Genomic DNA, 25,429 nt, shown 5'->3' with positions numbered 1-25,429 from the left:
AGGAAGAAGTGATTCTGCAAATTCAAAGCATCGGTGCCTTGGAATAAACGTCGGGAGACGTTGACTGGCACAGGGTTCAAGACATAGTATAACTAATGGCTACTGCCGTGAAGTTAGATATTTTTGATCATAAAGACGTTCAATACTCGAACTAGGCACGATCCGCCAGATGCTGAACATGCATCTGGGCACCCAGAAATGGAGCGACCGCGATTGCTGGCTCCCGGCCGCGAAGGACGGACGGACGGACGGACGGACGGACAGAGCGAGCGCGGAACCTTCGCGCGGGCGCTCCTTTTCCGGGGGACCGGAAGCGCGGTGGCGCCTGTCTCGCCAGGTTTTCACCTGTTTCCGCTTGCTTCGACATGAGCTCCGGCGGCCGTCTTCTAGGAGCGCTCGAGCGCGGGCTCCGGGGTGCCGAGGCTCGGAGGCCGCGTCTCCTCTCGGCAGGTGGGTGCGGAAGCGCCGTGCGCCCCGGCCTGGCGGGCGCGAGCGGGGTCGAGCGCCGCGGGTCTCCGGCCCGGACGGTGCCGCCGGGCCCCCGGGAGCCTCTGATGTTAGGAGGCCGGCGGAGACGGGACGGCGGGGGTCCGCCTCTAGGGCCGTCGTGCCCTCCTTCCCTTGAACTCCTCCAGGCTTCGGCGCGCAGGCGGCGCCTCAAAGCCGGCGTTGCTCCGCGCTGATCCGGCTTTCGGACGCCCACGACTCCCCGTTCTCGAGTGGAAGGAAGCAGCTCCATTACTGTTGGCTAGAGAATAGGTCGACCGACTCCTGCCCGCCGCATCAAGAAACGCACTCCACCTGCTTGCAAAGGACAGTTGAGTCATTCAGTAGCAACCCGCAAGTAGGGTCTCAGCCATATCCGCAAAGCCAAGTTGATTTCAGAGTCCTTGAACATAACATGTGTGTTACACGGGCGGCCGCCCCTGGGAGTTCTAGGATTGGCTGCTTGCTGCCTTGCACGCAGCCAACCGGGGTTAGATCCCCAGGACCCTAAAGGGTATCCTCAAGCCGCCCCCCCCCCCCCCACACACACACACCTGGAGTGACTCCTGAGTGCAGAACTAGAAGGAACATCTGAGTACTACTTAGGTGGGCCCGAAAAATAAATTAAAGAACTGGGGTAGAGCACTGGCCTTGAGTGGCTGACCCGGATTCAGAGCCCAGTTATTCCGCAAGGTTCCTCGAGCACCTCCAGGAGTAATCCCTAAGCATTGCCCACATGTGGCTCAAAAAAAAAGGAAAGAAAAAAGATCAGACTATATTAAAAAGTGGGCCAGTAGTCATAAAGGCCCACAATAAAATTGGGACTCAGAATGAAAAACAATGCAGCCAGCAAAAACTTAATCTATGGAATCCACGTGGCAAAATGATTCCGACATTTTTTTTAGATCTGCTCATTGACTGCACCCTACAGAAACCAGTGATCAATACATGAGGTTTCTGGGAAACTTGCATGTCCCTTAAAAAATAAAGAAATGGGATGGTAGGAAGTGAAGGTAGAGTTGCAAAGGATGACAGACTTTTCAGGCCTTGTTATTTCCGTGGCCTGCAGACATCCTGCAGACAGTGGGAAATGACTCAGCTAAAAAATGATCAGACTTGAGTTCAATATCTGACATTTGGTAGCTGTCTAGAATATAGGACCTAGGCACGCAAATTTAGTCTTTCTAGGTTAATCCAGGCAAATGTTAATTGCTGGAAATAATATATTGGTAACAAAGAGATCGTGATTACTGTCAATGTAGTGATCCATAGGTTCTCTATAAATAAGTTTTTCAGTGAATTAAGTGAAACTCCCCCCATCCTTTTCAATCTCAAATACCTGAAGAATCACAGATTTAAGGTAAAGGAAGATTAATAACAGTCTATTAATACAAGTTCACTTTTAGTTTGAGATAATTTTTAAAACTCTTGAAAATTCTGACAGTACTAATAACTGAGGGATTAATTTCCCAGAAATCAACTAAGGAGCGAGAGAGATGACTTTGTGGACCAAGTATATGGAATACTTTACATGTGGGAAATTTGGGTTGTCCTTTGGCACCACATGTGACTCAAAAAAAAAAAACAAAACAAAAAAAAGATCAAACTATATTAAAAAGTAGGCCAGGACCGGAGCAGTGGCGCAAACAGTAAGGTGTCTGCCGTGCCAGCGCTAGCCTAGGACAGACCGCAGTTCGATCTCCCTACGTTCCATATGCTCCCCCATGCCAGGAGCAATCCCTGGGTGACACCAGGTGTGGCCCAAAAACCAAAAAAAAAAAAAAAAGGTGGGCCAATAATAATAGTGACATTCATCATTACTTGGGTGTCACTACTACTACTACTAATGACCCCAAGTACTGCTGAATGTGACCACAAAACAAAAAATGGGAGATGAAATGGAAATAGGGGTTTTCTATTGAGCCTAGAATCCAGGGCTGGAGTGATAGCACAGCGGTAGGGCATTCGCCTTGCACGTGGCCAACAAGGGTCAGATGTGGGTTCTACTCCCAGCATCACATATGGTCCCCCGAGACTGCCAGGAGCGGTTGCTTAGCGCTTAGTAAGCAGTTGCTCAGTAGAGCCAGTAGTAACCCTTGAGTGCTACCCGATGTGGCTCATAAAAAACAAAAAGTAAAATCCAGTTTGTGTGGGGTTTTGGTTTTTTTGTTGTTGTACCGGGATTGAACCCAGGATCTCACATACCTCACACATACAAGGCAGTTGCTCTACTATAAATTTTAGTCTGGCCTTTATACCTCCTTATCATATAGATTAGTTTACTGTTTATGTATTTTTTTTGTTTTGGTTATGTCTAATACTGACTACAACTAATTTGGTGCTTAAGAGTCACTCTCTCTGTTCAGTGCTTTGGGACCCAATTGGTTTGGAGGATTAAATCTGGGCCTCGCATAAGCAGAGCATGTACTGTCTCCCTGGACCCAATTTATATAATTCTTTCAAAATTTCATTTTTGTATGTAAATCTTCAAGGAAGTGATAAATTAAGAGGGTTTTAAAATATACTTCAGGGGCTGGAGCAATAGCACAGCAGTAGGGCATTTGCTTTGCACATGGCTGACCCGAGACAGACTCGGGTTTGATCCCCAACATCCCATATAGTCCCCCACGCCTGTGAGGAGCAATTTCTGAGCACAGAGCCAGGAGTAATCCCCTAGCACTGCCAGATGTGGCCTCCCCAAAAAAACAAAAATTTGGAATCAGAGAGATAGCACAGCGGTAGGACATTTGTCTTGCACGCAGCTGATCCAGGATGAACTCGTCCAAATCCTGGCATTCCATAAATTTCCCCTTTGCCTGCCAGGAGCAATTTCTGAATGCAGAGCCAGGACTAAGCTGAGCGCTGCTGGTCGTGACCCTAAAACCAAAAAAAAAAAAAAAAAAAAAAAAAAAGAAAAAGAAAAAGAAAAGGAAAGAAATAACATACTTCAGAGGGGGTCAGAGTAGTAATAGCAAAGCAGATAGGGCATTTATCTTGCACATGGCAACCCAAGTTCGATCCTAGGATCCTTATAGTCCTCTGTGTTACTACAATCTCTGGATACTTTAGACAAGTTAGTATGTGTATTTATGTAGTTTGCTACCTATTCATATCTGTGACAAAGGTAAATTTAGGTACAGTAAAAGATTAACAAAAACATGCTATAAGAAAAGTTGTATGAATAAATTATTTTTTCTTTGAGGGGTCAGTTCTCCAAATACAGAACCAAAAGTAAGCCCTGAGAACTGCAGGGTATAGAGACCTCCTCTTGCACTAAAAATCTATTGTATATCCTATTTTGAATATTTGGATCCTATTTTTGACTGTCACCTACTTTAGGTAAATGGAAATCATGGAACCACAGGTAAGCACTCTATACAGTAGAATAAAATAAGAACTTGGTATAGTAAAATATATGTATTGACTCCTGAAGGTTACACGTTTGATGAAGTAGTATTGATTGCTTTTTAGAATAACAAATCAGAAAGGGGAGAGATATTGTATAGTATACCCTTTGGGATTTTTAATATTAAAAGCTTAGGAGCTGGAGCTCCTACTCAGCAAGTAGGGCATTTATTTATGTTGCACATGACTGACCCAAGTTCCATCAACGGCATCCCATATGGTCCCTGAGCTTGCCAGGAGTAACCCCTTTTGCCGCCGGGTGTGGTCCAAAACCAAACAAAAAGGAAAACTTACTGGACCGGGAAGATGGCTCTGACCTTGTACATGGCTGATCAGTTTGATTCCTGTATGCTATGTGATCCCCTGAGCCCCCATGAATAATTCCTAGTGCAGAGCCAGGAATACCACCAGGTGTGGATCCCCTCACAAATTTATTTTTAGGGGCTAGAGAGATAGTACAGCAGGTAAGGCATTTGCTTTCCCCACATTTGATCCTTGGCATCTGATATAGTCCCCTCAAAAAGAAAAAAAAAATTTTTAATGCTTATTTTGAAGGTGAAGGTTTGGCTATACCCAGAAGTACTCAGGGACTTGCTTCTTTGCCCTGGAGTGAACCCTGAGGAAGCAGGAGGGTCAGGCATATTCCACGTCAGGGCCCTAGCTGGATTGACATGTGCAAAGCAAGTACCTTCATCCCTATACTATATTTCTGGTACCATCTATTAAAATGGTGACTATGGGGCTGATAGCACAACAGTTAGGGCATTTGCTTTGCATGTGGCCAACTAGAGTTTGATCCCCAGCATCTCCTAGGTCCCCTGAGTCTGCCAGAAGCAATTTCTGAGTACAAAGCTGGGTGTGGCGCAAAAAAAAAACAAAAAAAAAACGATGGGGACTGTAGGCTGACACGCTAGTATAGTTGGAAGGGCACTTTCCTTGCACTCCACCAATCTGTATTTGATCCTCGGCACAGAATCCCTTGAGCTCTGCCAAGAGTGATTCCTGAACACATCAAGGAATATACTCTGAGCACTGAGGGTGGGGTGCCTCTCTTCCACAAAAAGTAAGCCAGGGGCTGGAGAAATAGCACAGTGGTAAGGCATTTGCCTTGCATGCAGGACAGCGGTTCTAGTCCCGGCATCCCATATGGTCCCTCAAGCCTGCCGGGGGCGATTTCTGAGCATAGAGCCAGGAGTAGCCTCTGAGCCCTGCCAGGTGTGACCCCAAACACAAAAATAACAACAAACTTACGTTGGGCACAGAAACATAGTAAAGGGTTAAGGCACTTGATTTGTATGCAGCAGACCCTAGTTTGAGCCCTGGCATTGTTTATTGTCTTTGGGCATATGGCCTTAAAGAATGGCCTTTGAGCACAAAGCCAAGAGTTGTCACTGCACAGCTTGATGCAACCCCACTTTCCCACCACCACCAAATATATTTAGGAGCAAGGGAAATAACTCAGAAAACAAGAATGTATACTTTGTATGTGAAATGTTTCCCTGAGAACCATATGAGCAAATTTCTGGAGTCTACTAGAAGTAGCCTGAAAACAAGTTTAAACAAGGTGACACTCAAGAGAAATCACAAAAATTGCCATATATCTTTACCTAATTTCTTAGTGATTTTATACTCAGTGATTATTAGTGATTATTAGTGCCAGAAAATTGATAGTAACATTGATTAATTGAACCACAGCCCTTATTTGGGTTTTACCACCTATATGTACATTTATTTTGTATATTTTTTAAAATTCTCGTAAAGATGATCACCACAAAAGGAACATGAAACTGTTCATTACTACTCTTTTAGGATGAGACCATACCACAATCTTTACTCTTGGTCAGCTGCATGCAAGGCAAACAACCTGGTCCTGGAAATTTTTTCTACCCTTATCATAAATAACATTAAAAGCTATCAAATAGGGACCGGAGCAATAGCACAATGGGAGGGCATTTGTCTTGCATGAAGCCAACCCAGGACAGACCCCGGTTTGATTCTCAGCATCTCATATAGTCCCATCCCCCATCCCCCAAGCCTGCCAGGAGCAATTTCTGAGCAGAGAGTCAGGAATAACTCCTGAGTGCCACCAGGTGTGACCCAAAACCCCTTCTTCCCTAAAAATAAAAAGAAAGCTATCAAATAGTTAAATGTATTGATGGCTCTTTATTTGGGGCAAGTAAGCCTAAGCACTGCCACGTATGTGGCTTTGATGTTCCCAGGGCATTACTTGTAAGTATAGCTTAGTGGTTCAAGTATAAGCTTTATGTATATTTGGCTAGGTATAGCTTAGCTTAAGCATCATTAATAATGGCTTTGGCCATGGTTTTTTACTGGAAATGATATCTATTTTTTAAAAAAGTATAGGGGCCAGAGCAATAGCGCAGTGGGTAGTCATTAGCCTTGCAAGTGCTGACCCAGGTTTGATCCTCGGCATCTCATATGGTTCCTTGAGCAGTACTATAAGAATGACCCCTGAGTGCAGAGCTAGGAGTAACCTTTGATCGCCATGGGTGTGGCCCAAAAATGAGAGAGGGAAGAGAAAGAAACTAGATACTAACAGCTTATAAGATGCTGGCCTTGCTTTGCATGTGGTGAACCCAGCATTAATCCCTAACACCCCATATAGTAGTCCCATGAGCCCATCAAGAATTATCTCTGAGTATTGAGCCTGGAATAACCCGTGAACCCCTAGGTGTGGCCCAAAACCCAAAATAATAATAATAAAAAGCTTTTTTAAATAACAGAATGATGGTACAGCGAGTAGAATACTTGCCTTGCACATGGTCAACCTGGGATTGATCCCAGGCATCCTGCATGGTCCCCTGAGCATGCAAGGAGTAATTCCTGAGCACAGAGTCAGTAGTAACCACTGAACATTCCTAGATGTGGCCCCCAAACCAAAATACAATAAATAAAGTAATGGAATAAAACATGTTATATATCATTACTAATTTTTCGTTATTAACTTAAAGTTGTATAATCAGTAGAATACACCATTTATATTTTTATAATAAAATTCAAAGATAAGGGAAATTTTCTTTATTATAACGTAAAATTATATATAGATAATATAAAATAACTATTTTGTTCTGGAGCCACATCTGGTAGTGTGCAGGGGTTACTTTAGACTCTGCACTCAGGAATTACTACTGGCCGTTCTTGGGGATCACGTGAGATGCAGGGAACTGAACCTGGCTCTGCAGCATGCAAGGCAAATGCCCTACTTGCTGTGCTATCACTCTGGAACATTATTTAGTTGCATGAAAAATCAAGATATATATACACCACCTTGCTTTCTCTGAACATTTAATTTCTTTTTTCAGCTTATTCAGGGAACCAGTTCAGTAGGATCCTACAAATTAAGCCATGGAATTTTGGTGAATATAGGAACCTACGGTTCAAATCATATGGAATGACTTTACCCTACTTAAATAGAATGAAAAATTACAGGTAAGTTTGTTTACTGGTTGTTTTGGTTTTTTTTTTTTTTATCCCTCCCCTCTGTTTTGGGTTTGTTGTTATTGTTGTTTTGGAGCCATACCTGCAGTGCTCAAGGGTTACTCCTAGTTCTGAAATCAGAAATCACTCCTGGCAGGCTCGGGGGACCATATGGGATGCCGGGGATCAAACACGGGTCTGTCCCGGGTCGCCTGTGTGCAAGGCAAACACCCTACCACTGTGCTACCATTCCGGCCCCAAGTTTGCTCATTGTTATGGCAAACAGTTATAACATGTTTTTTTTTGTTTGTTTTTGGGCCACACCCAGCGGTGCTCAGGGGATACTCCTGGCTGTGTGCTCAGAAATAGCTCCTGGCAGGCACAGGGGACCATATGGGACATCGGGATTCGAACCAACCACCTTTGGTCCTGGATCAGCTGTTTGCAAGGCAAACGCCTCTGTGCTATCTCTCCGGGCCCTAACATGTTTAACTCTAGCTTTGTAATTGTGTTTAGTGAACCCTGTCATTAAGTAATAGGGACTACATGTACTTTGATCAGAGAGTAGTATTGATTCAGCTACTCTGATTCTCTCCCCCGCCCCCAAATGTTTATATTTCTAAAACTTCAAACTTGGCCGGAAAGATAGCACAGTGGTAGTGCATATGCCTTGCACACAGCCAATCCAGGACAGACAGTGGTTCAAATCCCCGCATCCCATACGGTCGCCTGTGCCTGCCAGGAGTGATTTCTGAGCGTAGAGCCAGGAGTAACCCCTGAGCACTGCCGGGTGTGGCCCAAAAACAAATGAATAAATAAATAAAACTTCAAACCCAAGAATGATTTACCGCTTTTAAACTGTCTAATGAATGGGACTGAAATGATAACACAATGGGTAAGGCGTTTGCCTTGCACGTGGCTGACCCTAGGTTCGAGCCCCAGCATCCCAGACTATAGTACTTAGGGAAGTATTTTTTATAATTTGATAATATGACACATAATTCAGTGCTCTGTTTGTAAGTGATAAGTAAAACATAAATATGAGGTATATAAATATATATTTTAAGTGTTAAGATTGAATAAAAATAACAGCTTTCTGAATTTGTATTTTACAAATACAGTTCCTAACTTATGAAAAGTTTTCTGTAGTATTAATATTTTTACTGTTTTCTGAGTACATTTTCCACTAGTAAGTTTTCTCAAGTTTTTGCTTGGCTTCTTATTTGGACTTTTCAGGTTTCTTTGGACAAGATTGTACAGTACTTCTCAAACCACTGTGGACAGTAATGAAGTAAAGACATTCTTGAGTCTGGCACACAAATGGTGGGATGAACAAGGAATATATAAACCTCTTCATTCTATGAACGATCTGAGAGTGCCATTTATTAGGTAACAGTCCACAAATTCTAAGCCTTTAAATGCAGCTCTGATCAAGAATTCATTTTCTGGGCCGGAGGGATAGCACAGCGGTAGGGTATTTGCCATGCATGCGGCTGACCCAGGATGGACCCGGTTTTGATCCCCAACATTACATATGATTCTCAAGCATGCCAGGAGCAATTTTTGAGTGCAGAGCCAGAGCCCCTGAATGCCACTGGGTAGGCCCAAAAACCAAAAAATAGAATTCATTTTCTTCTTCATTTTATTCTTACAGTTAGGCTTAAAATATTTAATTTTGGGGCAGGAGAGATAGTACAGTAGGTAGGGTGTTTGCCTTGCACATGGCGGGATCTATTTCTGGCACCCCATGAGAATGTCTAGGAGTGATTCCTGAGAACAGAGGCAAGAGTAAACCCTGAACACAGTCACGTGTGACCCTCCCCCATTTTACCTCCTACAGATTAATTTTGTTTATTTTTGAGATTCGGAGGATTTTGTTCTGTGTCATTGTAATAGCATCACCCAGATTCTTGCCTGTGTCACAAATCATCTTAAAGCATTTGCACATTGTCAGGTTAATTATAATTGAATCTGTGAATGGGAACTAGGTCATCTTATAGCATATTCACCTATGAGCAGTTCTGAGTTAGGGAATACTAATGAGACAGACAGTTCAAAATGCCTGTCTGAGAACTTGCAGAGATAGTGCTAGATGCTGTAAAAGCTGAGTTAGTCATCATTTGAGACAGACTGCATGTATGTATTAAATCTTTTATGCAGCTGATGTATACAAAGCACTCTACGGGATATAGAATGTCAGACTCTGGCAGCCCAGGGAACTTCATAATTAGATTTTTTCCAGAGTTAGTGCCAGAAAAGGGAGTTTGGGCACTTTTAATTACTGAGCTACTGAATCATTAAATACCAAAACAGAAAAAAATCAAACATGTCAGTTTTTAAGTCTGGTAGTTTTTAAGAAAGTGGCTCTGACTGAAAGTAGAGACCCTTGTTTGGCTGAACACATGGTAGTTTACCTGTGAGCTGGTTGTAATTGCAAATTCCCAACTCTCACCCTGAAGCTGTTTGCTCACCCAGAGACTTTCTTCAAGGTCCCAGGAAGAGTTCTCCTCAATCATGGTTTTGGCTGTCAAGTGTCAATAATGACTGATATTGTTATTAGCACATATGCAAAGTCAAAGTTAGGGTGTCCTGGGGCCGGTGAGGTGGCGCTAGAGGTAAGGTGTCTGTCTTGCAAGCGCTAGCCAAGGAAGGACCGTGGTTTGATCACCTGGTGTCCCATATGGTCCTCCCCAAGCCAGGGGCAATTTCTGAGCGCTTAGCCAGGAGTAACCCCTGAGCATCAAACGGGTGTGCTCCCCCCAAAAAAAAGGGTGTCCTGAGGCATCTCCTCATTTCATCTCACTTTTATATGCCAAGGTAGGGAAATCTGCCTTCAAAGCAAGTCATTGCTGATACTCAAGTTGTAGTCTGGTATGAGCTCACCCTGGGGCAAGTATGAGCCAAGACAGATCCAGGGCTGTCTATTCCTGGTGTAGAAATGTGATCCCCAGGACACTGCCAGGAGTGGCCCCTGAACACAGAGGTAGGACTAGGCCTTGAGTATTATTAGGTATGAACCAATAGACAGTATGTTTGGGGACCAGAGAGACAGCACAGTAGGTAGGGCTAGTGTGTTTGCCTTATACACTGCGACCCACTAGTTGTGGATCCTCAGCATCTCATATGACCTCCCCCAGCCTGCCAGGAGTGATTTCTGAGCACAGAGCCAGGAATAACCTCTGAGAGCTGCTGAGTATGTCTCAAAAACCCTCCCCCACCCCCAAGAAAAAATAAAGTATGTGCTTTTGGCCAGGGATGTAGGTCTTTGCCTTGTATCTCTGAGGTTATGTGTACATTCCTTGTTACTTAAAAAACGTTTGTACAATTTTAAGACTTTCATTAATAAAGTCATTTGCTTTTATGTTTTAAATCCTTCAAAATAGAGATAACCTTTTAAAAAGAATTGTTAATCATCAGCCAGGAACACCATTATCTGGACTGAAGATTCTTGACGTTGGCTGTGGTGGCGGATTGTTAACAGAAGTAAGTGATTCAGTTTCCCTGTCATTTTTTGGCAGGGGGACTAAATATTCAAACCAAAGGCAACAACAATGGAATCAAGAGACCCAAACTTTAACAATCTAAACTTATAATGGGCTTGTTATACTGGCAGGCTGGCAGGCAAGGTGAAGTGTTATGGGAAGCACAATGATGGAAGGTAGTGGACACTGGTGGTGGGATTGACCTTGATTCATTAGATTGCTAATGTGTTTTATTTTGTTTCTAAGTTGACCTTTTTTGAGTGGAATTTCTTTTTATGTGTGTGCCATTAGCCTCTTGCACGACTTGGGGCATTCGTTACTGGAATTGATCCTGTGGATGAGAACATTAAAATGGCGGAGCACCATAAATCATTTGACCCAGTCCTGGATAAGAGGGTAGAGTACAGAGCATGTGCCCTGGAAGACATTGTGGAAGATGCTGCAGAGACATTTGATGCTGTAATTGCTTCTGAAGTTGTAGAACATGTGATCAATCTAGAAAAATTTGTACAGTGCTGCTGTCAAGTGTTAAAAGTAAGACTTATAGGTTTTGTTTTCCCTTTTGACTATGTGTCTTCATAGCAATAAGTTGTTTCATAGTACTTGAAAATGAAGCCAGGATTAGGGACTGCATCGCTATTGGAGGTTACTTCTGCCTCTCAATTTGCTCTCGATATTTTCCAGATCCAGTATTGTGAAGATTGTTGGTGCTGAAACGCAAATATGTAGTATCAGTATTAAATACATGATAGGCATTAAATGATACTTTCTAAAATACTGATTTGGATTATTATCTAAAAATAAATAGAAATCATTATTAACATAATTTTTTAAATAACTGATATATATACATATACATATAAGTTTTCAGCTCAAACATAAAGGAATATTCAAAGATGTGTTTTCACATGACCTTATATGCAAGAAAATTAGGAGGGTAGGGAAAATATTGTTACAAGCATGCCTTGCGTGTTTGAAGCCCTGGGTTTGATCTCTGGTACCATAAAACCAAACAGAACAAATCAAGCAGTGAAGATTAGAATTGGAGAGATTTCTAGGGTCACCAGATCTTTAAATCAAAGCTCATTAGATGTGTAAGTGAGATTTAAGATTACTGTTGATTCTTGCCATTGCATGAACTTGATGCTATTTTTTTTTACTTGATGCTAATTTAATTTGTAACAGTTTAATCCTTTAAATCCAAATAAATAACTTAGTCATTGTTAGTAATCAGTTTTGTTGTTCAGATATTCAAGAGAAAAACTATAAAGTCAAGAAGTAAAGATAAAGGCTGGAGATGTAGTTCAAGTGGTATAGTACATTAGTACATACCTTGCATAAGCAAGACTCAGAGCCCGGTCCTCAGCATCAATCACATGGCCCTTTAAACACTACATATTGTGTCTTTTGTTGTCCCTGAACACACCTGGTGCTGTTGGTTGCATTGTGTTGGGAGTCATACTTGTAGGGCTTGGTATCTTTGTGGGATGATGCCAGAAATCAAACTCCAAAATGAAAGCTGCTATCAGGATTTTGAAACAGGTTTTTTTTTTTTTTGCTTTGAGGTTAGAAATACATTAAGTGGGGCCAGAGAGATAGATGGAGGAAGGGCATTTGCCTTGCATGCAGAAGGACAGTGATTCAAATCCCGGCATCCAAGCCTGCCAGGTGCGATTTCTGAGCACAGAGGCAGGAGTAACCCCTAAGCGCTGCTGGGTATGACCCTGAAACCAAAAAAAAAAAAAAGAAAAGAAAAGAAAAGAAACACATTAAATGTTAACTTAAGGTACTTTCTTTGCACGTAGTGGACCCTGGTTCAATCCCTGGCATCACTTAGGGTTCCCTGAACACTATCAGGAGTAAGTCTTGAGTACCACTATGCCCACCAAACAAAACAATAACAAACCTGCATTTGGGGCTGGGGAGATCATATAGCAGGTAGGATATTTGCCTTGCATATAGTCAATATATATTTTTTTATTTTTTAAATTTATTTAAACACCTTAATTACATACATGATTGTGTTTGGGTTTCAGTCATGTAAAGAACACCACCCATCACCAGTGCAACATTCCCATCACCAATGTCCCAAGTCTCCCTTCTCCCCACCCGACCCCCGCCTGTACTCTAGACTATTAAGGTTCAATCACTGGTATTCCATGTGTCTCCCAAATATGAGTATGAGTGCAGAGTCAGGAATAGCCGTTAAGAATTGCTGGTTGTGGGGGATACTCCCCCCCCCCCAGAAGTAACCCAGATTTTTTCTTAAGAAACCTTTCTTTTTTTCTTTTCTTTCTTTCTTTTTTTTTTTTTTTTTTTTTGGGCCATACCTGTTTGATGCTCAGGGGTTACTCCTGGCTAAATGCTCAGAAATTGCCCCTGGCTTGTGGGGACCATATGGGATGCGGGGGGGGGGGGGGGTGGGGGGGTGGGTAGAACAGTGGTCCTTCCTTGGCTAGCACTTGCAAGGCAGACACCTTACCTCTAGCACCACCTCACCGGCCCCAAGAAACCTTTATTTTTTAACTTTGGTTTGTTAGAACCAAAAGTTTGATTTTTGGCCACACTGGTGGTGCTCAGGGGTTATTTCTGGCTCCGCACTCAGGAATTAGACCTTGGCAGGGTTGGGGTGGGGGACACCATATGGGCTACCAAGGATGGAACCTGGGTCAGCATGTGCAAGGCAAACTTCCTACTCATTGTACTATTGCTTCAATTCCAGTAGTCTTTTTTTTTTTTTTTTTAAGTATATGAATTTTGAGAGCCAGAGTTACATATGGTCCTCAGAGCCTACCAGGAGTGATATTAAGTACAGAGCCAAGAATAAGTTGGCCCTGAGTATTAGTGGCTGTGGCTCCCAAACCAAACCAAACCAAAAAAGTCCATACTCTTTTTTGCCATTGTTTCCTGAGAATAAGATTTTACAACACAAGTTACATAGTCCTACTTTCGTCTTCCCATTTCTATTGAGGGGGAAAATCTACACTTAAGATTTTTTTTTTTTTTTTTTTTTTGTGGTTTTTGGGTCACACCTGGCAATGCTCAGGGTTACTCCTGGCTTCATGCTCAGAAATTGCTCCTGGCAGGCCCGGGGGACCATATGGGATGCTGGGATTCGAACCAATGACCTTTTGCATGAAAGGCAAACGCCTTACCTCAATGCTATTTCTCCAGTCCCCACTTAAGAATTCTTAATAAGATATTTTAGATTTACTAGAGTTTTGCAGAGAAACATTACAATGAAATAATGTCTTATTTCATTTTTTAGTTTAGGATATATTTCAGAACTTTATTTTATTGCTTTGGTTTATGGGCTACATGTGGTGACCCTTGAGGGTTACTCCTGGCTCTGCTCTCAGAAATTACTCCTGGCAGGCTCGAGGGACCATATGGGATTCTGGGGAGAGAACCTGGTTCAGCCATTGCAAGGAACACTGTGCCCTCTGTGCTATCACTTCAGCCCCAAACTTCTTTGTTTCTATTTTATTTTGATTCAGGGTGGTATTTGACATTCTCTTTCTTTTTTTTTTTTCTTCTTGTTTCTTGGGGCTACTTCTGGTACAGTGCCTAGCTGACATGTGCACTCTACCACTTTGAGGTATCACCCTGACCTCTTGATATCTTTTCTCTTAATCTCTGTCATGTTATTTTGAGGGCCTCTTCTCTCACATTCATGAGACTGGAGTATATAAAAGAGGAAGGGGACATTTACATTCTAACTGGAAACACTATTACTATTAGTAGCCCCAAAGTGCAAAAAGGACTAAACAGTTATTTTTTATGTAAATGAAATAAAAACGAAACAAAAATTTCCAAGCTTAGTCATTTTTGGTTTTGGTAAGAGACTGCTTCTGACAGCACTTACCTCCATAATAGGCATAGCTGCATTTGTACCAAACAGGTACCAATGAGGTCAGCACTCAAAGAGAAGATATTAATATATGTTCAGTATATATGTAGAATAGATGAGATTAGCACTCAAAGAGAAGACATTGATATATGTTCAATATATATATATATATATGTGTGTGTGTGTGTGTGTGTGTGAAATAGGCAAGGAAATAAACTAGTATAACTCATATATTAATTAAAAAGTGTTTAATATGTATGGAAGAATTGATATGATATAAATATGTCATAGTAATGTAAGGTTTTAGGATTGATAATCACTTTTATATAAATTCAGTTTGTTCATAGTGACTGCCTTCTTTGTTTTGGGGGGAAGCCATGCCAAGCAGTACTCAGTACTTACTCTGCCCTCATATATTACTCTAGGTAGGAAGTGCTCAGGGAACCATATGGGATGCTAAAGATTGAACCTAAGGGGGTTGCATGCAAGGCAAACACCCTACCTGTTGTACTATCACTCTGGTCCCCAAGTAGATTGTCTTTAATAATTTCCCAATGCAAAAAAAATACTATTTGGATAAATTACATTTTACTATATTTATGAACACCACTAAAATTATTTGGAAGGAACGGTAGACTTTGAGCTAGCTTTTACCTGATTATCTTACATTTATATGTTTGCTTCTATTTATCTTTTTTTTTAGCCTGGTGGTTCTTTATTTATTACTACAGTCAACAGAACTCAGCTGTCCTATGCCTTGGGGATTGTGTTTGCAGAGCAAATTGCAGGTATTGTAGCAAGAGGTACTCATTCCTGGGAGAAGTTTGTTTCACCTGAACAACTAGAAAGCATTGTAGAATCAAGTAAGTATTAAGCATGTTTGCAGTTCCCAAGGTCTCTAACTGAACTAAAGTTACCCATGCAACCCAGCATTTCATTAAATTGGACACTATTTTTTGGATATTGCTTTCATTTCAACTAAATTATAAACTGCTTAAAGTTAGGATTAATTAGATGTCATCATTTGTGGTTCCTAACTCAAAGCAAAGCAAATCATAGTGAATACTATTTGGCTGTTAGTCTTCAATTAAGGATGTGATACTAATTATACATTCCTACTTAACTCTAGAGAAACCCTGCTTGGATCATTATTCTTGCATATTCTTTTTCTTAGTTCTTTCATATTTAAATACATTTTGAAGTTCCTTCTCACATATGTATTTTGTGGTATTTATAGTTAGTCTTGTCTTTGTTCCCTTTCTGGTCTCAAAACTTTATATTCACTATAATACCTAGCTCTGCTTTATATATTGTAAGCACTTGATGTATGTGTTGAATTACTATCAAGTAATAGCACATCAATTAATTTTGTGTGTGACCAACCTGTTGAGTACTTAGTTTTATGCTTTCTCTTCTATAACAATATATTAATAAATTTGACTGACTCTGAATTTTATTAGCCCATAACATTGCACGATGATTTAAAGTTCTTGCAGATAAATTTGCTAAAAGTAGAATATAAAATATTTTACAAGTATACTTTATCAGCTCAATCATTTGATTTTTTAACAATATCTAATTTTTGAGTATTTAAAAAATTCCAAACACTGAGCCTCTTTACGCATATATAGCTCATGTAATTTTAACAACTCTGATATATGTTCTATACATATGATTCACAAAGATCACTAACCAAGAGTCACTAAGAGGCTCCAGAGATGGAATTGATTTGGCGGCCACACCCAACAGTGATCAGGAGTTTACTCTCAGCTCTGCACTCAGGAATTACTCCTGGTAGGATCGGAGAACCATATAGGATGCTAAGAATCTAAACTGGGTCAGCAACATGCAAAGCAAGCATCCTATCCACTGTGCTATTCCTCTAGCCCCTGGATTTTTTTTCATATTTATTATGGTTTTAGTTTTGGTTTTTGGACCACACCTAGGTATACTCATTTCTGGTTCTTCGATCAGGGATCACTTGTGGGGTTAGCTCTAGGGATCATGTAAGGTTCCAGAGATTGAACTGAGGTTGGCTGAATGCAAATTAGATGCTTAATTTTGTTTGTTTTTCTGTGCCTGTTTTGTTTTGGTTTTTTGTCTGTTTGTTTTTTTGTGGGGGTATTTTTTGTTTTATTTTGTTTTTGCTTTTGGATCACACTTGATGATGCCTGGGTTACTTCTGGCTCTGTGCTCAGGAATTACTCCTGGCAGTACTCGGGGGACCCTATGGAATGCCAAGGATTGAACCCCAGTCTGCCACATGCAAGACAAGCACCATACCCACTATACTATTGCTTCGGCCCCTATGTGTCCTATTTACCTTTTGTACTAAGGCTTTGACCCTTCAAAGTAGTCTTCTCTAGAGTTTATATTCTGCACTATAGGAATGAACAGTTATGATTATAAGATTTTTGTTGGAGTGGGGTTTTTGCAGGGAGAGCACATCCAGTGACACTCAGGGATTACTCCTGGCTATGCACTCAGAAATCGCTCCTGGCTTGGGGGACCATATGGGACGCCAGGGGATCAAACTGCAGTCTGTCCTATGTCAGCCGTATGCAAGGCAAACACCCTACTGCTACACCACCACTCCGGCTCCTGGAGTTTTTTTTTTTAATTAGGGATTTCTTTTTAATATGTAGATTTTATTTAAGATTCTTAATTCTTGAGGCTGGAGCGGTGGCACAAGCGGTAGGGTGTTTGCCTTGCACGCACTAACCTAGGACAGACTGTGGTTTGATCCCCTGGCATCCCATATGGTCCCCCAAGCCAGGTCCCATATGGTCCCCCAAGCAAAAAAAGATTCTGAATTCTTGTTTTTATTTGTTGTTTTGGTGCCACACCTGGTGGTACTCAGGGTTACTCCTGGAACTGTGCTCAGCACTTAACACTGTTGGGGTTGTGGAACCATGTGGGATGCTGGGGATTGAACCTTGGTTGGCTGCATACAAGGCAAACATCCTACCCACTGTGCTGTTGCTCAGGGCCCTGTGAAATGTTTTTTTAAATTTATGGGCATTGTTCCCTCTGGAGCAGCCAGTGTTGTCTCTTAAACATGTATCTCTCACTGTCTTTCCTCCCCACATCCCTTTAAATTTCTTTGATTAAAACTATTTTGCTTCACACTCACAAACTGTTCTTGTTTAGATGGTAAGTTAATAGTAGTGCTCAGGTTTCTGATTAAAGATATTTTTTCTGAATCTTTTCAGATGGTCTGTCAGTTCAGACAGTGGCAGGCATGGTGTACAACCCTTTCTCAGGCCACTGGCATTGGACTGAAAATACCAGTCTTAATTATGCAGCTCATGCTGTGAAATCTGAAGATCAGAAAAAAAAAAACACCTGATGAACTTGTTTTAAAAGAAGAAACAGAATAATTCCAAGCTGAAATCTCCACCAACTAAATGTATATCATGAGCTGAGGAGGTGAATTGTTTTGGAAGTTGGAGATATGACTCAGAGACGAAGTTTTATTCCTGTCACTACATGGCTCATTTGCACTACCAGATGTAAAAAATTTTAGCCTTATGTAAAGAACACACTTCATCTCATAGATTATGCTCAGATTTTTCCCACATGCATATGCACATATGCTAATATATTTGAAAGAATTGATATCATTTGTGTTCTTTGTTACTTCGTTTTCATTCTTTCTTTTTTTTTTTTTTGGTTTCAGTTTTGGGGACACACTAAGAGGGTTATCCTGGCTTTGCGCCCAGAAATTATTTCTGGCAGGCTTGGGGGACTATATGGGATGCCAGGGATCAAACCCTGGTAGGTCACATACAAGCCCAATCTGCTGTGTTATCGCTTTGGCCCTTCATTATTTCTTTTTCTTTTTTGAAGGCACTTATATGTCTTCCTGATAAAAAAGTAAAATAGTTTGAAATCTCTTACACTGTGGAAAATAAAATTATATTTTTGGGGGGCCGAAAACATAATATAGCATGTAGGGTGCTCACATTGTACACATCTGATCTTGGTTCAATTGCTAGCATTCCACATAGTACCCCACACAATGCCAGGAGTAATTCCCAAGCCAAAACCAAAACAATAAAAAAATTCACAAATATATATATTTGGGGGGTTGATGGTAGCTGTAGAGATCATACAGCAGGTAAGGCGATTGCTTTGCACACAGTGAACCAAGTTAGATTGCCACGTGGTCCCTCTAGAAACAATATTCTTTTTTTTTTCATTAATTTTAATATTGTTAATGGTAGGATTTGCATGCTTATAATTCTTCCAATGTACTCTTATACCAGTTTCCATGTCCCTTCACCATTTTTTCAGGGTCCCCTATTTAAAGAGCTCCCTCCCCCCAAATTTTATATTTTATTTTTATTTTTGGGCCACACCCATGGCGCTCGGGTTACTCCTGGCTCTGTGCTCAGAAATCGCCCTGGCAGACTTGGGGGACAATATGGGATGCCAGGATTCAAACCACCATCTGTCCTGGATCTGCTGCGTGCAAGGCAAATGCCAAATGCTGTGCTATCTCTTTGGCCCTCCAAATTTTAAAATTGAGGGTCAGAGAGATAGACAGCAGCTGGGCGTTTGCCAATTAAGTGAGGGCCGGAGAGATAGCACAGTGGTAAAATATTTGCCTTGTATGCAGCCGACCCAGGACAGACCTAGGTTCGATTCCCAGCATCCCAGATGGTCCCCCGAGCCTTCCAAGAGTAATTCCTAAGTACAGAGCCAGGAGTAACCCCTGAGCACAGCAAGGTGTGACCCAAAAACAAAAAAGAAAAAAATTAAGTTAATGAATATTGTCTTACAAGGGCCAACTCAAGCTTATATACCCTTAAAATGAGATTTTCTTTTTTTTTTTTTTTGGTTTTTTGGGCCACACCCGGTGACGCTCAGGTGTTACTACTCCTGGCTATGCTCTCAGAAGTCGCTCCTGGCTTGGGGGACCATATGGGACACCGGGGGATCGAACCGCGGTCCGTCCTAGGCTAGCGCAGTCAAGGCAGACACCTTACCTCTAGCGCCACCGCCCGGCCCCCTTAATGAGATTTTCTTATACATAGCCGATACATCCATAATTCTCCAACATCATAGAGATTTCCCTTAACTTTTAAATATTATTTCTTTTTCATCATAGCCTTCTGTGTCTTACCTGATGTACTATCTCTCCAGCCCTCGGTTTAGTCACTCTTATGGAATATTATAGAATAATTATAATATTATAGAATATTATAACACCTACATTACCTGCATTATGATAATAGAAGGATCATCATTGTGAATTTAAACCATAGACCAAGTGAAAGTTGAGAACAGTATATATTTTAGATGTCAATATAAAACCTAATGGATGCTTGCATTACTGTATATGATTGATACCTATTAATTAAAAATCAGAATCTGGGGCCCAGGCGGTGGCACTAGAGGTAAGGTGCCTGCCTTGCCTGCGCTAGCCTTGGACGGACCGCGGTTTGATCCCCCGGCGTCCCATATGGTCCCCCAAGCCAGGAGGGACTTCTGAGTGCATAGCCAGGAGTAACCCCTGAGCGTCACCGGGTGTGGCCCAAAAACCAAAACAAAAAAAAATCAGAATCTGCAGACCAGAGCTATAGCACAGCAGGTAGGGCATTTGCCTTATACATGGCCAACCTGGGTTCTATCTCCTATGTCTTACATCATTCCCTGAGCCTCCATGAGTAACTTCTGAGCACTGAGCCAGGAGTAACCCCTGAGTACCACCAACTGTGGCCCAAAAACTAAAAAAAAAAAAAAAAAAAAAAAAAAAGATCTGGGCCAGAGCAATAGTGCAGTGGTAAGGCGTTTGCCTTGCACGCTGCTGACCAAGGACAGACCTTGGTTTGATCCCTGTTATCCCATATGGTCCCCCACACCAGAAGCGATTTCTTTTTTTTTTTTAATTAAAGAAAATGCATTACATAGTTGACATAACTGATAATAATACATTTTTAGGAAGACCAAAAGCAACATTTTTTTTTAAAAAAATAGAAAGTTGAAAGAAAAACTAAAGAGATGAAAGAGAAAGGAGAGTATTTTTGAAAACTATTTACTCACATTGAATTCAATGAAGCACCAGCAGAAAGTTTAGTAAGTTTTTTTTTTTTTTTTTTGGTTTTTGGGCCACACCCTGTGACGCTCAGGGGTTACTCCTGGCTATGCGCTCAGAAGTTGCTCCTGGCTTCTTGGGGGACCATATGGGGTGCCAGGGGATCGAACCGCGGTCCGTCCTAGGCTAGCGCAGGCAAGGCAGGCACCTTACCTCCAGCGCCACCGCCCGGCCCCCTAGTAAGTTTTTTTTTATTAAATATATTTTTTATTTAAGTAACATGATCATATTTGGGTTATAGTCATAACCAGAACACCCCCCTTCACCAGTGCAACATTACCCCCTCCCCCCTTCCCATCCCCTGCCTGTTTTTGAGACAGGCATTCTACTACAGTAGTTTGTTTTTAAGTTCAGTAAGTTGTATTTTTTTCCTTAAAGGATAAGAGTAAAAAAATATAGTAAAGGTGTGATAGTGGCAATCGCCAAAGTTTGCATAGGTCCAGAAAAATGGAGAAAATGGGAGAAAAAATCCTTGACCTGATTACAACAAGGCCTCACCCCAGAAGTTTATTGGCATAAGACAGACTCTGGGTTCCAGGCATACCAGTCTATCCAACTCCAGTCATTCTCAAGGTCCCGGTGAAACTTTTTCACACTTTAGCTATAGTTGGTATCAGACTTTTATATTTAAAGACTCTGGATTCTGTGCATTTCTTTCATTGATGTCAGGCTGATGGTAAGAGTTAAAAAAAAAATACAGCAATACTGGTGTAAGAGTGGCAAGTGTTGTTTTTTGCATAGGTCCAGCAAAATATGGGTAAAATGGTAAAAGAAGCCTTGTCCTAAATACAAAGAGACCTTATCCCTGAAGTTCTTTGGCATAAGACCAATTCTGGGCTCCAGGCATACTAGGTTGTCCAATCCCTGAGTCATTTTCTGTGGTGAAATATTTTCACACATTAGCTGTTGTTGTCTGGTTTCTGTAATTAAAGATTCTGGTTTCTGTGTTTCATAGAAGTCAGGATGTAGAGCGTCCTCCAGTTTCACCTCACCATCAGATGCGGAGCATCCTACCCTGCAAGCAAGGTGCTGCTGTCACTGAGTCATCTGGGTGTCAAGGGAACACTCCTTGGAGTAAAGTTAATACCAGGGTAGCAGTAGGGTCTCCCCATGTTGGGGTTTGCCTGCCACAAGCGATTTCTGAGCACATAGCCAGGAGTAGCCCATGAGTGTCATCAGGTAAGGCCCAAAACCCTAAAAAAAAAAAAAAAAAAACTGTTCTCCCTTACAGTGAAAAGATTAAACTTATTGTGGAGTGAGCAATCTGGAATTTTTGTCCTGATGTGATACAAAATAAGTACATGATATTGTCCACAATGAACTCTTAATGAAAATTTATTTAAATCTAGGCTTAGGGTTCTAGGCTTAGGGGACCAGAGTTCAGGAGTTAAGGCACTTGGCTTGCATGTGACTTATACTGTTCCGATCCTGACACCCTGACACTCCTGAGCATAGAGCCAGAGTAAGCCTTAGTACCACTGCTATCTGGTATGCGGCGAAACAAACAATACTCCAATCTTTTAGGCTGTCATTTCCAGAGAAGGTTTCGCAGCCTACATGGTAAGAGCCTCTGTAGATGATTCTATAAATCCTTTCATAATTCAAACCCAACCTTTCTGTTTCTGCTCTCATCATGTTGGACTATTTATTTTCACCAAAATAGCTTATTTTATTAAGACACTGCCTTTTTTGTGTCTAAATCTTCCCCCTGCCTCTCTACCCCCACTCCACACACACAAACACTTTTCTTTTAAGGCTAAAGTAGACACAATTTTCCTTGTGGACTGAATTCTTTTTTGGTGTGTTACAGTGATTTCAACAGTTACAAAGATTAGATATCTGTATCCCCAAAAATGGAGCCGCTAGAAGCTAAGGTATTATTCTTTTGGCAGAATCAAAGAGACCAACTACTGGGGGAAAGTGAGCAAGCAAAAGAAACCATAAAAAGTCAAGCAAAATGGAAAGTTTGGACATTCATCAAGTTAACTAGTCTAAACAGATGTAAGGGGGAAAACTGATAGGTGCAAAACAAAAACTTTGGTTTAGATGGTTTAGAATGGAACATTAAAAACAACAGCGTGGGGGGGATGGGAGAGTGGTAGCACAGTGGTAGGACATTTGCCTTGCATGCGGCCAATTGTGAACAGCCCCCGGCTTGATTCCCAGCATCCCATATGTTCCTCTAAGCCTGCCTGGAGCGATTTCTGAGTGCAGAGCCAGGCAGGAGTAACCCCTGAGAGTTGCCGGGTGTGGCACACCCCCAAAAATAAACAGGGGGGGGGGGGCGGTGGAGCAAATAGCATAGTTGGTAGCATAGTTGGTAGGCCCTGCATGTGGCCTACCCAAATTCAATCCCTGGCATTCCATATGGTCCTCCAAGTCTACCAGGATTTGATTTCTGAGTGCAGATCCAGGAGTAACCCCTAAGTGCTTCTGGGTATGGCCCAAACACAAACAAAAAAAGAAAAACAGCAGAGCTGGAAATATAGTATAGTGTTTAAGGTTCTTGGATTTTATTTGACTGATCTGGTTTAATCCCAGGCATCACATAGAATCCCTCATGCATCTAAGCACATTAAAATGGTGAAATTCTATACATACAAATAAGTTCTTATCTAATAGAGATGGGAACACAAAAAACTTGTAGTGCAATTGTATCTTACACCCTGAACTTTGACATAATGATCTGGCGCAGGCCTCAGAAGAATGGGCATTCTTCATTCACCCCTGAACTAGGAAAGCCACCTACAAAACAACCAACATTGTCTATAACATCACCTCTACTAGCAATCCTCTACCAGGGAAGACCCTACTGCTGCTCTGACATCGACCTACTCAAAAGAGACTTCCCTTAACACTGAAAAGACTAAACAACAATAATGTCCTGCTTACTGGACAGGGCTCTCTACATTGCCCTTTAATTGTGAGGTGAAACTAGAGGATGCTCGACACCTGCCTGACTTCAATGTAGGATATGCAGATTCCAGGATCTTTTGCCAACAACAGATACTGTTTGAAAAATAAAACTGTATTGGCACTACAGACAAAGACTTGGATTAGACAAACTATTTTGCTAGAGCCTAGAGCTGGTCTTATGCCAGGAAACTTCAGTGGTAGGGTCTCCTTGTATTTAGGCCAAGGCTTTTCCTTTCCATGTCACCCATATTTTGGTGGGCCTATGCAAACAATAATTGACACTCTAACACCGTTTTTACTTTGATCCTTTGACTCTAAACCTTAAATAAAAAAATAAAAAGAAACCTACTTAAACTTTTGAGGTTAACATAAACTAATATGCATATGCATGGAAATGTAAAAAATACTATGCCTTCAATGTTTAAGGAGTTACACAAATATCATGGCTTTAAATTGTTTTGTGTATCACTAAGAAATGTTATAATGTACATTTGGAAACTTGAGGGACAAAGTAATTGTACATGGGTTCTATTTTATTTCTTAATGTTCCTTGACTGTATGTTCAAAATTAAGGTGTCAGCAACGGGATTTCTTCTGAGAACTCTGTTTATTGGTGATTGTCCTTCCACGGTAACTTTACCTTGTCCTCTTCCTTTGTATCATTGTTCTCATAATTAAAAATAAAAAATAAATAAAAGAAGAATCTCTCGGGGCGGGCGGTGGCGCTAGAGGTAAGGTTCCTGCCTTGCCTGCGCTAGCCTAGGACAGACCGTGGTTCGATCCCCCGGTGTCCCATATGGTCCCCCAAGCCAGGAGCGACTTCTGAGCGCATAGCCAGGAGTAACCCCTGAGCGTCACCGGGTGTGGCCCAAAACCCAAACCAAACCAAAACAAAACAAAACAAAACAAAAAAGAATCTCTCATGCATCATCAGGAGTGACCCCTGAGCACTGCACTGCTAACTGTGCTCTCCCCACTGCTCTTCCAGAAATATAAACAACAGCAATTTCAAATATCTATAAAATATTTTGAGTCAAGTGGAGAAATTTGAGCATGGTTTTAATATAGACAATATGAGATAAGGCTAAGCAAATTTATGGATTTTCTTGTGTATATTAAAACTATCTGGCCAAGTGATACACAGTAAACAGGGTGTTTGCCTTGCATATAGCTGACCCAGTGTTTGATTCCCAGTATCCATATGGTTCCTCACGCCCTCCAAGAGTGATTACTGAGTGCATAGCTAGGAGTAAATTCTGAGCGTTACTGAGTGTGGGGCACCCCTCACAAAAATAGTTGGGGCCAGGTAGGCGGCTCAAGTTTTGAGCACTTGCTTGCATGCTGGAATGCTGCCCTGGCCAGCCAAGTCAGGCAACACTGAGAGGGGCTTCAGGATTACTTGGTTGGAGGATGGGAGCTAGGAGCTAAGCGATGAATGAGCACTCAAAGACCAGACACACTTGAAAGCTGCAGGATCTGAGCCTGTTTATTCAAAGTTTTCCTTCCACATTTAAACAGAAAATCATCAATAGTAGAAACTAGTGGTATGTCTAGCATAACATGATTTTTCAGCACAATCATTAGCAGCCATCTAAATATTCTATTTTATCAGTTCTTTGTATTACTATCATGAGTTTAATTTACCCTAAACAGAAATCAAAAAATACTTTTTTCTGGAGCCGGAGTGGTGACACAAGTGGTAGGGTGTCTGCCTTGCACACGCTAACCTAGGATGGACTGTGGTTTGATCCC

At 41.6% G+C, this 25,429-nt stretch overlaps 1 protein-coding gene across 1 annotated transcript; it reads left to right on the top strand.

The window, feature by feature from the left end:
• The first annotated feature begins 343 nt into the window (after positions 1-343).
• COQ3 (coenzyme Q3, methyltransferase) lies at positions 344-18,279 on the top strand. The gene is made up of 7 exons (XM_049771339.1): positions 344-450; positions 7,215-7,341; positions 8,566-8,718; positions 10,713-10,812; positions 11,103-11,345; positions 15,365-15,524; positions 17,874-18,279. The coding sequence occupies exons 1-7, from the start codon at positions 366-368 to the stop codon at positions 18,008-18,010; spliced, it is 1,005 nt and encodes a 334-aa protein (XP_049627296.1). The 5' UTR covers positions 344-365; the 3' UTR covers positions 18,011-18,279.
• Positions 18,280-25,429: the final 7,150 nt, after the last annotated feature.

The sequence above is a fragment of the Suncus etruscus genome, chromosome 4, assembly GCF_024139225.1.
Source record: "Suncus etruscus isolate mSunEtr1 chromosome 4, mSunEtr1.pri.cur, whole genome shotgun sequence".
Taxonomy (NCBI): domain Eukaryota; kingdom Metazoa; phylum Chordata; class Mammalia; order Eulipotyphla; family Soricidae; genus Suncus; species Suncus etruscus.
Note: the sequence above shows the minus strand (reverse complement) of the source record. Positions and strands in the feature narration are given on the sequence as shown.